The sequence below is a fragment of the Plecotus auritus genome (genome assembly GCF_963455305.1).
Source record: "Plecotus auritus genome assembly, chromosome: 4".
Lineage (NCBI taxonomy): Eukaryota > Metazoa > Chordata > Mammalia > Chiroptera > Vespertilionidae > Plecotus > Plecotus auritus.
In genome coordinates, this window is record NC_137775.1 from 177,812,086 (window position 1) to 177,824,629 (window position 12,544).

Here is a 12,544-nt window from a genome sequence, read left to right on the forward strand (position 1 = left end):
ATGGAGTTTCTGTGTAGCACATTGCTTAGAGCAGATCTTAGAGTCTTAACCTCTACAAGAGAGTTGCAATCCCAGTTGTTTTTTAAGGAACCTGAACTAGCCCTTATTGCAAGGTTCCTTCTGGGAAGACCTGACAGTATTCATCATACTCACCAGTGAAAAGCTGAAAGCTTTCCCTCTAAGATCAGGAGCAAGACAAGGATGCCCACACTTGAAGGCATTACACTAAATGACATAAGCCAGACAGAGAGAGAGAAATACTACACAGTATCACTTATATGCGGAATCTAAAAAGTAAAAAACTTAAACTCACAGAAGCAGAGTAGAAAAGTGGTTGCCAGGGGGCAGGGGATGGGGGAAATAGGGAGAGATTGGCAAGCAGGATATAAACTTTAAATTATAAGGTCTGAGGATCTAATGTATAATGTGACTACAGTTGATAACAGTGTTTTGTATAATTGAAATTTGCTGAGAGAGAACTTAAATATTCTATCACACAGAAAAAGGTAAATATATGGGGTGATGGATGTGTTAACTGACTTTCATGTCTGAGTGTATAAAATCACCACACTATGCGCTTTAAACATCTTGTAATTTTGTCAGTTATCTCAATAAAGCTAAAGAAGTAAATTATCAACAACATAACACCCTTTTCCAGTCATTTATTTGTCTATCCTATCTAATAAAGAGGGAATATGCTAATTGACCATCACACCCTCACAAATATGGTGGCACCCACAGGCAATAAGGAGGGAATATGCTAATTGACTGCCACGCCCTCAAAGTTGGCAGCGCCCACAGCCACAAGATGGCGGCGCCCAGTCCCCTCAGCCCCGCTGGGGTGGCAGGCACATGGCACAGCTGGGCCCACCCCCAGGCGGGTCTGGCTGCTCTGCCCACCTGCCTCCGGAGTCCCCCAGTCTCTTCAGCCCCCAGCCACCCAGGGCTGGCCCGAGGAACAGGCAAGCCTTGGATGGCGGCTGCCCAGCTGCCTAGGGCCGGCCAAAGGCTCGGGTAACCAGGGCTGGTCCGAGGCTTGCGCTGCCGGCAGTGGCAGCAGCAGAGGTGTGATGGGGGCATTGCCTTCCCCTGATCACTGGGTGGCCTCCTGCCCCTGAGGACTCCCAGACTGTAAGAGGGGGCAGGCTGGGCTGAGGGACCCCCCCCACCCCCCGCCTCCAGTGCATGTATTTTCATGCACTGGACCTCTAGTTTTTTTTATAAATTTGTTGCTATGTTAATCTCTCATGAAATTAAGGGTAACATAATAAGGAAAAATGATTCCCTCCCATAAAAATATTCCTTGAGCAACAGCCTGAGTTTGCTCCAGGTTGTCTATAAAGTTGTAGAGACTGTTTTAGAAAAAGAACAGTTTCCAGACATTAGCATGGGCTCTCAAAAAAAAAAAAAAAAATCTCACATAAGACTACCACCAAGGAAACCGTGTGGCAGGATAAATTCTGTGCTGGGTTTCTAGCAAAACTGGAAATTGGGCAGTGAATTGGGTCAATAATTGCACTTCTTTAGCAGTTTCTTAGGAAGTACTAATGTCCTTTCATTTCTCAGGAAGTACTAATGAGCAGGTATATTTCTCTAATTTAGTTCTCAGCATCTATTTTAGATGATAGTTGGCATTTAGGTTAATAATGATTATCTAATTTATTTAAAATTCCATAAATGTTTTATTTCACTCTGTATGTCGAGTAGAGACTTAGATTCTGTGAGTCTGTCACCTACTGCAAAAGCGTTGAAAATGTAAATGTTTCCTTTAAGTATTCCCATAGTAACTTTGGAACTATTAGGTTTAGCTATGGATGGCAGAATCACCTGGAGGACTCGTTGAAACGCCGGTAGCTGAGCCCCATCCAGACAGCATGCCGGTAACAAGTATAGAAATGTAACGGGTGGATGTGGTGGAAATAGGATCTCAAGTAAAGGATGCTTTCTCTCCTTCTGCCTTAGCTACAATCATGTATAAGTGAAGTTTTCTAAAATTGTCACAAATGAGAGCTACGTTGGCTGCAGGAAACCCCCTTCTCAGACAGAAAGGAGAAATATTCAAGTCTGAGAACTGAGATATAAGTGAAAATTATGCATTGTAACTGAGGTTCCTTAACTTGGCACATGCAGTATTAGAGCGATGGATACATTTGTAGTTAGGCTCTTGAATGTAATGAATATATGATTAGTCAGCTTATGCATTATTGAAAGTATTTTAGATTTAGGGCTTAGTTCTCTTGAGTTATTGAAGAGCCATAGAAAATTAAATAAACATAAAAATATCTGTTGCCCGACTGCTGTGGCTCAGTGGTTGAGCGTTGACCTAGGAACCAGGAGGTATGGTTTGATTCCTGGTCAGGGCACATGTCTGGGTTGTGGGCTTGATCCCAGGTGGGGGGCGTAGAGTAGGCAGCTGGTCAATGATTGTCTCTCATCATTGATGTTTCTATCTCTCTCTCCCTCTTTCTTCCTCTCTGAAATCAATAAAAATATATTTTTAAAAAATACATCTGTTAAATGAGATATTATATGACTTCATATATGCTGGTGATTTTTACTATGTGAATTTTTAAAATACTTTAGGGGGAAAAATCAATCCCTTTGAAAGAGAGCGTAGAAACATATTCAGATTTAAATTAACTCTTAAATCATTAATTGCATAAATAAAACTTTTGATTTAAACCAGAAATTTGTAAAACTTTTATCACAAGCATTCAGCAAACTGAATTTTTTACTCCTTTAAAAATGTCATGAACTCTAGTGAATGTACTTTACTTTAAATGAAAACGAAATAACCAGTATGATAAAACAACTTTTTAGGAAGTGTATCACACCGTTGTGTGGAGCCTGATGAAGTAGAGAACGGAAGGAGACAGGTGATGAGAGGATTGGCACTATTTTGTCATGTGATTTGGTTTTGTTTTTTTTCAATTGTTATAATGTTATTTGTGTGATAGGAAAGGATACATTTCCCACTATTAAAGATCATCATAAAAATGTTTAAAATGTTTAAAAGAGAGACCAGTTTTAACGAAAGCACACAGCAGCGTGTCTGGATGTGTGATGGGCAGCCCTCCCGGGCAGGTTGACCCTCGATCAGCAGGAGGTGGAAGCGGCTTTCCCCTCCGGAGAGCGTGGGGGTCGTTGGATGTCATGGTTGGCTGTGCGCCTTCCTTCCATTGTCCAGGATCGCAAGGCACCGCTTTGCTCACTCATCACCCCCCTGTCTCTGCCCTGCCCCCGTGTCTCCACAGATCATTCTGTGTTTCTCTCCAGTCGGCCACACGCTGAGAGTTAGAGCTCGGAAGTTCCCAGCCATAGTTAACTGCACGGCTATTGACTGGTTTCATGCGTGGCCGCAGGAGGCTCTGGTCTCAGTCAGCAGGAGGTTCATTGAGGAAATCAAGGGGATTGAGGTATGTTGTGTCAGCCTCTGAATATCTCACACACACGCTCTCTCTCTCTCACACACACACACACACACACACTCTCAATCTCTTACACTCACTCTGACCAAAAGTCCCAATAAATGCTTTCCAAAATACACCTCCTATCAGAAAGTTGTCCTTGTTTGTTGAAGATGATAAGATCATCTGTTAGTTTACATTCTGTGGGATATGATGGTTGACATTTTTGCACCAAGTTGAGGTGTATGTGTGTGTGTCTGTGTCTGTACAGACACACACACACTCACAACACGTGAGCATGTTCTACTCCTGCCCTGACTCGCCAGACGGCCAGGAACTTGCGAGAGCACGGTGCCCAGCACTGACCTACACCAGGCCGTGAGCTCCGACCTCCTCCCAGGTGAGAGGTTAACATTAGGAAACAGCGCACTGGTCCTTCTGTTCACCAGACCAGCCTGGTAACAGGAACGCCATAAAGCAGAATCTGCAGGCAGAAGTACCTACTGACTCTCTCCCTCCAGTACACTGGTATGTTGACCCCTCCTTGTAATTATTAGATGATAAAATTAAGCCCTACCTGATTCCAGGAGTGCAGTGAGCCTGGCGGTAGCTTAAGAAATTTGTGTTAATAATTGTGACCATCATTTGTCATCTTTAATGATTTTTCCAGATTTTAAAGTATAAGATATTTATGGTAGACTTTCCTGCGATGTTAGTGTTAGTCTCCGTTTAAGGGGCTTCCTTTGACTCTCCAGGAAGACACGGAATCACTTTGAATTCTAGGCATCTTGTCACCTCGCCTCTCCGAGGAACCTGAAGACAAACCTCCCTGGGAAACGTTCGCAGTCACCACCCTTCCAAACTGCCTGATCAGAAAGGCCCCAGATCCAAGTTAACTTCATTTCTAGGGAGTTTAAATGTTGCTTTCATACTCACTGCCCTTTTGCCTTTACATCTGAACCCTCGGATTAAACGCTCTGGCGCAGGCTTTCTCCTGGCTGCGTTACTGCGAAGGAGCTTTGATGTGCCAGTGACCATTGACATCTGCTGGATGAGGCGGGACTTGCATCATTTTAAGTCCAGAGGCTCCGGCAGGTGCTACACTCTGTCTCGTGGTATCAGGGCGCCTCCTATAGGGTGCCGAGCGCCACACACGGATCCAGAGAGCAGTCACTCTCTCTGTGGGGCTGAGTGATGCCTGGAGACGAATTAGCCAGATGACTTCACTGCAGAGCAGTGTGCTTACTTAACTCTCCCTAATTTGTTACTCAGGAGCCACAATTATAATTCCGAGCGCAACGCGTCCATGTTCTAAACACGCGTGGTGCCTTTTCTGTAGAGGTCAAAAACAGCTGTTCGATTTTTTTTTTTTTTGAATGAGCGCTAATTTGATCACTTCCTTAGTTTTAATTTCCATGATGAAGACTGAAAGTTATCAGCATAATTTGGGCCCTTCTTAATCATTGACCTCATTTGCTGAGTGGAAGGGGCTTACACAAGGTGACCCCCTTCAGCCACAGAGGAAGGATTCATTAAAGGCAAGCCGTTTGGTGTGTGTTGACATATAATTTGCAGTCAGTACGCACGCAGCACCCAGGGGTGTGGGCTGACTGCATCTCTGTAAATGTTTGTGTCCTTTCCTGTTACCTGGCATTGAACTAAATGACAGCGGACAGAATGACCACAATCGTTTCCCATCTCAGCGCCACCAGGGATTTATCTGAAGACTCTGTCACGCACACGCCTCCTCACGGGAGATTTGCAAGCTCCCTGGGAGTGGGGCTCCAGGTGATAATTGGGGGATGAGGGGGGGTCCCTACTGAGAAGTGCATGGGTCCCAGTTAGGAACAATTCAAGACAAAAGGCGGGGAGACACAGGAGTTCGAAGACAAGCCCTGGTTCTGCTTGTCAAGTCAGACTGGAGAACAGACGTGCTTGAAAGCAGGCCCTGCGGAAAGGAGAAGGACTGAGCGGCGAGGACATGGGCCCCGGGCTGAGGGGTGAGACTGGCGTGGAAGGGGCAGAATAGAGAGCTGAGCAAGGCGGGCGAGCCGTCCTGCCCAGGCAGCCGGCCGCCCGGAAGTTAAAACTCTCCGACCTGGCGATGGGATGCAGCCTAAACATACTCGCCCAAGCTGGGCATCGTCGGCTTTTTCAATGAGCTGACGTTATCCCTCTCGCCGCCACGTCTTCCATCCGGAACGTGTTGCCGGGTTTGGTAACATGTAAATGGTGTATTTGAATCCCGTTTTCCAAACCAATGGTAAAAAATTTCCACTCAAAGAGGAAAGAGGTTTTATTGCTGATTTTAAAGACTGATTTCTTCAGGTGTCTCTAAGTTCCTTTATAAACGTTAGGCCAGGCATGAAGAGGAGTAGACGGCATTCGGTTAGTACAGGTGTGTTAGCAGTGTTTCTATTGATGACTTTTAGCACAGTTTTTTCTTGGAAATATAAATGAGGATTATCCCATATGTATTTATGAAATAGAACAATAACCCTTTGCAATAGAAATTCTATGAATTTGGGGGAAATACCCTGTTTGTGGGGAATATTGACATAATTTTAAAAGAGCACGACAAAATCAAATGCAACCAAATTTACCTTGCAACTGCCTAAGTCTCACAGGGGCTTACACCTATGCTCAAGTACCCGGGGAAGGTCCGGGTCGGCCTTCAGATCTGTCCCCTTTCTCCAGCCCTCTCTCTCCCTGACACATGCACACTGACAGACTGCCCATCCGACAGTTCTTGCTCTGCATGTATGAACCAAATTTAGAAGAGAATTGGGAAAAGTAGTAGGCTGCTGCTTTTCAGGGCTTTGTTATATAAGTTTTAGGAATCGATCTCAAAAGTAGAGTCCAGTTTTTATAGCTGCCCAGGCACCTGGACATGCTGTTAAGCCAAAAGGTTAGCTAAGTCAGGTGGAGGCGTCACTACCTCCAAATGACAGTTTGGCACCTTTCGTCTAGTGCTGGCCTCACCGGACCAGCGGCGCCATCTCCTGCCTCCTCTCTCTGCCATCCAAGGGGTAGTGGGTTCTGTTTCACCTGCTCACGGCCTCAGCCCTCAGCCCTCAGCCGCTGCTCTGTTTTCATGTTCCGTCCAAGAGCCACTGAAGTCACTTTTTCAATGATGGGAAACTCACCTGGAAGCTTGCTGGCTTTGACTGGGCTTGATCTTGCCTTTGACCCAAACTTGGTCTCTAAAAGGCAGAGAATTAAAAGCATGAGCAAACTTAACAACACAATGCATCCACCAGACAAGGTGACAAAAAACAACAAGAAATAGCATGTGACTTAGAAAACTGTGTCTGGTCCTACACTTAACACTTGTGGCTGCTCCGTCTGGTGGTAGTAATCTCGCCGGGACTGCCCTTGGTGCACTGTTACCATCACCGGCAGCAGAAGCGTCGCCTCCCTGCATTTGCATTGCTCCCCGTCTCTAATCGGCAACCTTCCAGGTGAGGGGCTGGAGGCCATAAGCACAGGATCACTCAGCAGGTAAGAGGCCCATCCGCACTTTGATATGAAAGCCCGTGGTCCTAAATCCTGCTCTGGACTGTTGCACAAATGTTTGATGGTTCTGAAAGAGAAAGGAAAGGAAAGGAAGGAAAGAAGCAGAGTAGAAAGGAGTAATGAAAGTTTAAGGTTTGATTTTATGGGCAGGAGGAGGAAGTAGAGGGAAGCAATAATTTGCCCAACTTGACAGAACTGGGAATCTAATCCAGGTTCTAGGATTCGAGCCCTGCATCCCTCTGGCAGTGACTAGCACCATGAAGAGTGTGGAGAGATGCTCAGATGCATTACTGCCCGTGTTATGCATTTTTAAATCTCCTTTATTTAATCAACCAACCTGATAACCACAAGGATCTAATGAAGATATTCTCTCCTTTCACCAGCCCCCAAAAGGGGCTAAAAAGTACAAATAATTTTATAACTAAGCAGTTTGGGATTGTTACAACATTAATATACATTAATATAGATATTAAATATGTGCACTTTTATATATCAATTATATTTCAACAAAGCTGCAAAAAGGTAACAGAAATAATTCCTGAGAAAAACTTTCAAGATGGACTGTAGGTATGTACATATGCTACAAAGTTTTCCTAAGTTAAACTTTAAAAAGATAATTTTCTTTGACCTGCCCCTTCTCTTTTGAGTGTAATACTTTTGAGAGTCTGAATGTAAAAGAACAGACCGATATACTCTTTGCTGGTCTTGGGAAGGTGTAAAATCCTACATCACACGGACGATGTCTCATTTAGTTCTGGCCTCCGGGTAACGGTCTTCGTTGGAATTTTGCTGTCTGTCATTTTCAGTAGCAGGGACATCGGGGCCTTCGCTGTAAGAGTCAGGGGCTGAGGTACTTGGCGTGGCAGCAGTTGTGTGTGTTTCTGTTTACAGCGAGCCAAGTGTGAGTGGAAATGAAGCACTTTTTATTAATGTGAGGAGAAAGCAGTTTCAACTTTGCATTTGGTTATGCACGAATGCAGCATTGTTTTCCAAAGCTGCTTCGTGGGGAAATCTTGGACTTATAACCGTTTGAAGGGTGACTTTTGCCTTCACCATGATTGCCTGCTGAATACCTCCAGAATGGGGTCACCTGGTTTCATTGAGGGGCACACGTGGCAGGAATGAGGTGCCTCGCTCTCAGGTCTGAGGGGAAAACACAGCTCTAGCTGGTTTGGCTCAGTGGATAGAGTGTCGGCCTGCAGACTGAAGCATCCTGGGTTTGATTCCGGTCAAGGGCATGTACCTCGGTTGCAGGCTCCACCCTGGCCTGGGCCCTGGTCAGGGCACGTGCAGGAGGCAGCCAGTCGAGCTTCTCTCACATCCATGCTTCTCTCTGTCCTTCCCTCCCTCTCCCCCTCTCTCTCCAAACCAATGGAGAAATACCCTCAGGTGAGGATTAAAAACAAAATAAATACAAGGGGAAACCACAGCATGGCATTGCCATCCCTGCCACAGCCCCAGCAGCCATCTCCTCCCTGCCTCTCTCCCCCCGCCCCTCCCCAAAAAAGCTGGAGAGAAATGAATGGCAGAATAAATAATTTATGCTAATGAAATTACTGCAATTAGTAGTTCTACAATGACCCTTTAAAAGCCACAGCTGTTAATGTCAGGAAGTGCTGTCACTACTGACCTTATCATAAGAGAAAGTGACAAATGGAGAATGCAGGGAAGACCAGTCATCAAAGAGGTCTGTTCTGGACCCATTAGAGTTTTCTGAAAAACAGTGTGAATTGCAACCAGCTGCTCCCTGGCTCGGCTGGCCTCCCATGCTGTGCCATTTTGTTAAGCCCCATAACAATAGTTATTTTGCCCCATTGAGACAAGTTGTCTCGGGCCACTTCCAGCTCTCCCGGAAACCACTTCTTCCACGGATTTACAAACGAAACTGTTGTTTAAGAGAGCTTTCCGGGCAGCCCGGGAGCCTCCTCATAGGATCATGGCTGGGCAGAGGCCAGGTTTGCTCTGTAAGGACATGGCACTCGGCCGGGGAGGGATGTATCTGTATTACAGAAGCACATATGCCGCACCCTTTCGGTTCACGTTACCAGGCAGGACAGGAATGAATTTTCACCCATGTTTATATTGTAAGGCAGGCTTCTTTAAAAATAAAATCCTGCCTGGCTGGCGTGGCTCAGTGGTTGAGCATCTGTCTACCTGTGAACCACGAGGTCACGGTTTAATTCCCAGTCAGGGCACATGCCCTGGTTGTGGGCTCGATCCCCAGTGTGGGATGTGCAAGAGGCAGCCAATCAATGATTCCCTCTCATTAATGTTTCTATCCCTCTCTGAAATCAATAAAAATATATTTTAAAATAATAATAAAAGGTTTTGCTTCTGCTACTGGTGATGGATTTGTATTCAAAATTTAATTTTTTGCTTTAAAAACATGTCTGTTACTAGTGAAATGGATTTTTAATGGGCAGAACAATCTAAAACGTACGCATTTTAAACCCACTCGGGGATTTTTCACGCGGAGGGGAGGGGAAGCTGAGTGTTTAGACAGTGCCCAGAAACACTTGTTTTTCACCCCGAGGACTGGCCTGCCTCTCCTCACACCCCCGGCTCTCATACTGATGGTGCAGGTTGGAAACATTTAACTGCATCACCAGCCACTTGTGCACAATTTCCCAAAGATGTCTGAGTGTTATTGACAACACTTTGGTAAATTATGTGTGACTTTCCTGAGAGTTGGTGTAGCTCATTTAATTCATATTAATTGATTTTTAGGCTTCCCTTGATTAATTGGACCTGGTTCATCTTGTACAGAATGCAATAAATAATCATTAAAATGAGGGAGATGTGACTCTACAAATTAAAAAGTTAACTACTTCAGAAGTCATAGAGGACAAATGGAAAGAGTGCATGGGAGCGGGGGGTGGGGGGGGGGCCTGCGGGGAAGGTTCTTCAGGAAATCTTCAAAGGAGAGTTAATTGGTTTTTTTCTCCCTGAATGAGAATAGAAATGATCATGATATTTTTCTCCCAGAAGCACTGACTTTTATACCTTACCATCCCGTTTGTTTTCACATGGATTCTTCTACATTTGCATTTCTCTGTTTTCAGCTTTTCTTCTTTCTTTTTCTCATTGACTGCAGGGTTGTTGGTTTACTTTGCCTAAAGTTAAGTTTGAAAGCAACACCACAAACACCCCTCAGAGTACTATGTCTCAGTTTCTCCACTTTGTCTTTTTCACACTTGATAGATAAAAGTCAAGCTGTGAAAAGCAGTCAAGCTGTGTTACACTGGTTTTGGGGTTTGGGGTGTGGCGCACATAAAAATCCTCTCCTCATTGTCAAGAAGAGGTTAGCAAAGCTGACTGCTTTTTCTTGTCATCTCTCTAATCCTGTGGGTAGCTCTTAAAGACTAGGGAAATGTTCCTACGGTAGATTCTACTGTAATTTGCTCTGGCTTTTGGAAAAAAATACTGTATAAATTTGGTAATTTCTTTTTTTAAAATTGCAGTTTTTTTTTTAATCTTTATTGTTGAAAGTATTATACATGTCCCCTTTTTCCCCCATTGACCTCTCCCAGCCCACCCCGCCCCCACCCCTGCAGTTTTGTTTTGACGTGAGAGAATTTCACATGCATTGCAATGTTTGTGTTTTCAGCCCCTGGACAAAGATTCCATTAGCTTGTTCATGGCACACGTTCACACCAGCGTCAATGAAATGAGTACCAGGTACTACCAAAATGAGAGAAGATACAACTATACCACCCCAAAGAGTTTTCTAGAACAAATATCCCTGTTTAAGAACCTGTTGAAGAAGAAACAAAAAGAGGTGTCCCAACGGAAAGAGCACTTGGTGAATGGCATTCAGAAGCTGAAAACCACAGCCTCTCAGGTATGACCAGGGTGGATTATTACCGACATCTATGCTTCTAACATTTTTTAAAAATTTATTTTTGAAGCAACATTTCAAACCATTTATATAAGACTAGAGGCCCGGTGCACAACATTCGTGCACTGGAGGGGGTACCTCAGCCCGGCCTGAGCCTTCTCGCAGTCTGGGACCCCGCAGGGGATGTCCACCTGCTCGGGAGCAGGCCTAAGCTGGCAGTCGGACATCCCCCGAGGGGTCCTTAGCGCTGCCACAGAGGCGGGAGAGGCTCCCACCACTGCCACTGCACTCGCCACTATGAGCGCAGCTTCTGGCTGAGCGGCGCTCCCCCTGTGGGAGCGCACTGACCACCAGGGGGCAGCTCCTGCGTTGAACTTCTGCGCCCTGGTGGTCAGTGTGTGTCATAGTGACCGGTCGTTCCGCTGTTTGGTCAATTTTCATATTAGCCTTTTATTATACAGGACTAGAGGCCTGGTGCACGAATTCATGCACCCGTGGGGTCCCTTGGCCTGGCCTGCGGGATTGGGCTGAAACCGGCTCTCCAACATCCCCCGAGGGGTCCTGAATTGCAAGAGGGTGCAGGCCAGACTGAGGGACCCCATCGGTGTAGGATGGGGGACAGGGGGGGATGTGGGAGGTTGGCCAGCCTGGGGAGGGGCCATGGGAGGGCTCCAGGGTGTGTCCAGCCGTCTCACTCAGTCCCGATTGGCCAGACCCCAGCAGCAAGCCAAACTACTGGTCGGAGCATCTGCCCCTTGGTGGTCAGTGCACGTCAGAGTGAACGGTTGAGCTGCCTTAGCATATCATTAGCATATTACACTTTGATTGGTTGAAGAGCCAATTGGTCAACCGGACACTTAGCATATTAGGCTTTTATTATATAGGATACCTGATGCTACCATGGCCAATGTGGCTCTGTTGGTTGAGCATCGTCCCATGCATTGAGAGGTTGGTGATATAATAATGCTAAAATTTTACAGTTTGAGAACACAAAGAACACACTATTTCTGGTTTTCCAAGCCTAGAAAGGGACCAGCCAATGGCTCTATCACTGATGGTTTGGAGAGATACCCTCTCTTGTCCTGACTCAGTACAGGGCCACAGAGAGATGTTGAAAGGAACAGGCATAGCTGATTCCTCTCTCCTGTCTCCCACTGCTTCGGTGTTCTGGGCTTATTGTCAGGTCAGGAATTTTGTCACCTGCCGTGGAAGTAGGACTTATTTTGGTCTCAGATTCTCAACCCCCAGTGAGGGCATCATTTCCTGGTTGATGATGTGATTAGGGTTGATAATGTGATTAGACCCTAAGACCAATCTTGGTGTCTGGTCTCTTTTTAGCCACCTTCTCTCTTAGATAAAAGTATCCAGTGTTGCCTTCATCCTCAGTCATAAGGCCCCTGGAGGTTAGAGGTACTTGAACCCCTAGGAGTAATCAGAGAATTCACATAGGACGTTCATCCTGTCTAAACACCGGTCATCCGATTTCATTGTTAAATACAAAACCAGTTCACGGCATGGGTGGTGCTGCTGTAATTTTACTTTCGAGGCTGAAAGAGTGTCAGGCCACAGAGCCCAGCCCTAAGGTGGGGGTTTGAAGCCAGGTCAGTAATACTCTAAAGCCCATGGATTGTCCGTGGTACCGTGCTGCCTCTCTGTGATGAGTCAGAAGAAGTTAGAATGGAAGCATGTGGAGACTGGAGAATGGCCCAGCTTTTCTCTGAGCCACCCGGGCCCTAGAGCTGGAGAAACATGCATCGAGGGGATTGTCACGGGGGGTGACCTC

General features: G+C 45.8%; 1 protein-coding gene across 1 annotated transcript in view; it reads left to right on the forward strand.

Annotated features, from left to right (window-relative positions):
• Positions 1-12,544, forward strand: part of DNAH11 (dynein axonemal heavy chain 11) — a 196,777-nt gene that overhangs the window by 116,223 nt on the left and 68,010 nt on the right. Inside the window, exons 55-56 of the mRNA XM_080663816.1 lie at positions 3,255-3,416; positions 10,531-10,764. Of these exons, the coding sequence (XP_080519942.1) occupies positions 3,255-3,416; positions 10,531-10,764 (396 nt within the window). The remainder of the gene's footprint in view (positions 1-3,254; positions 3,417-10,530; positions 10,765-12,544) is intronic.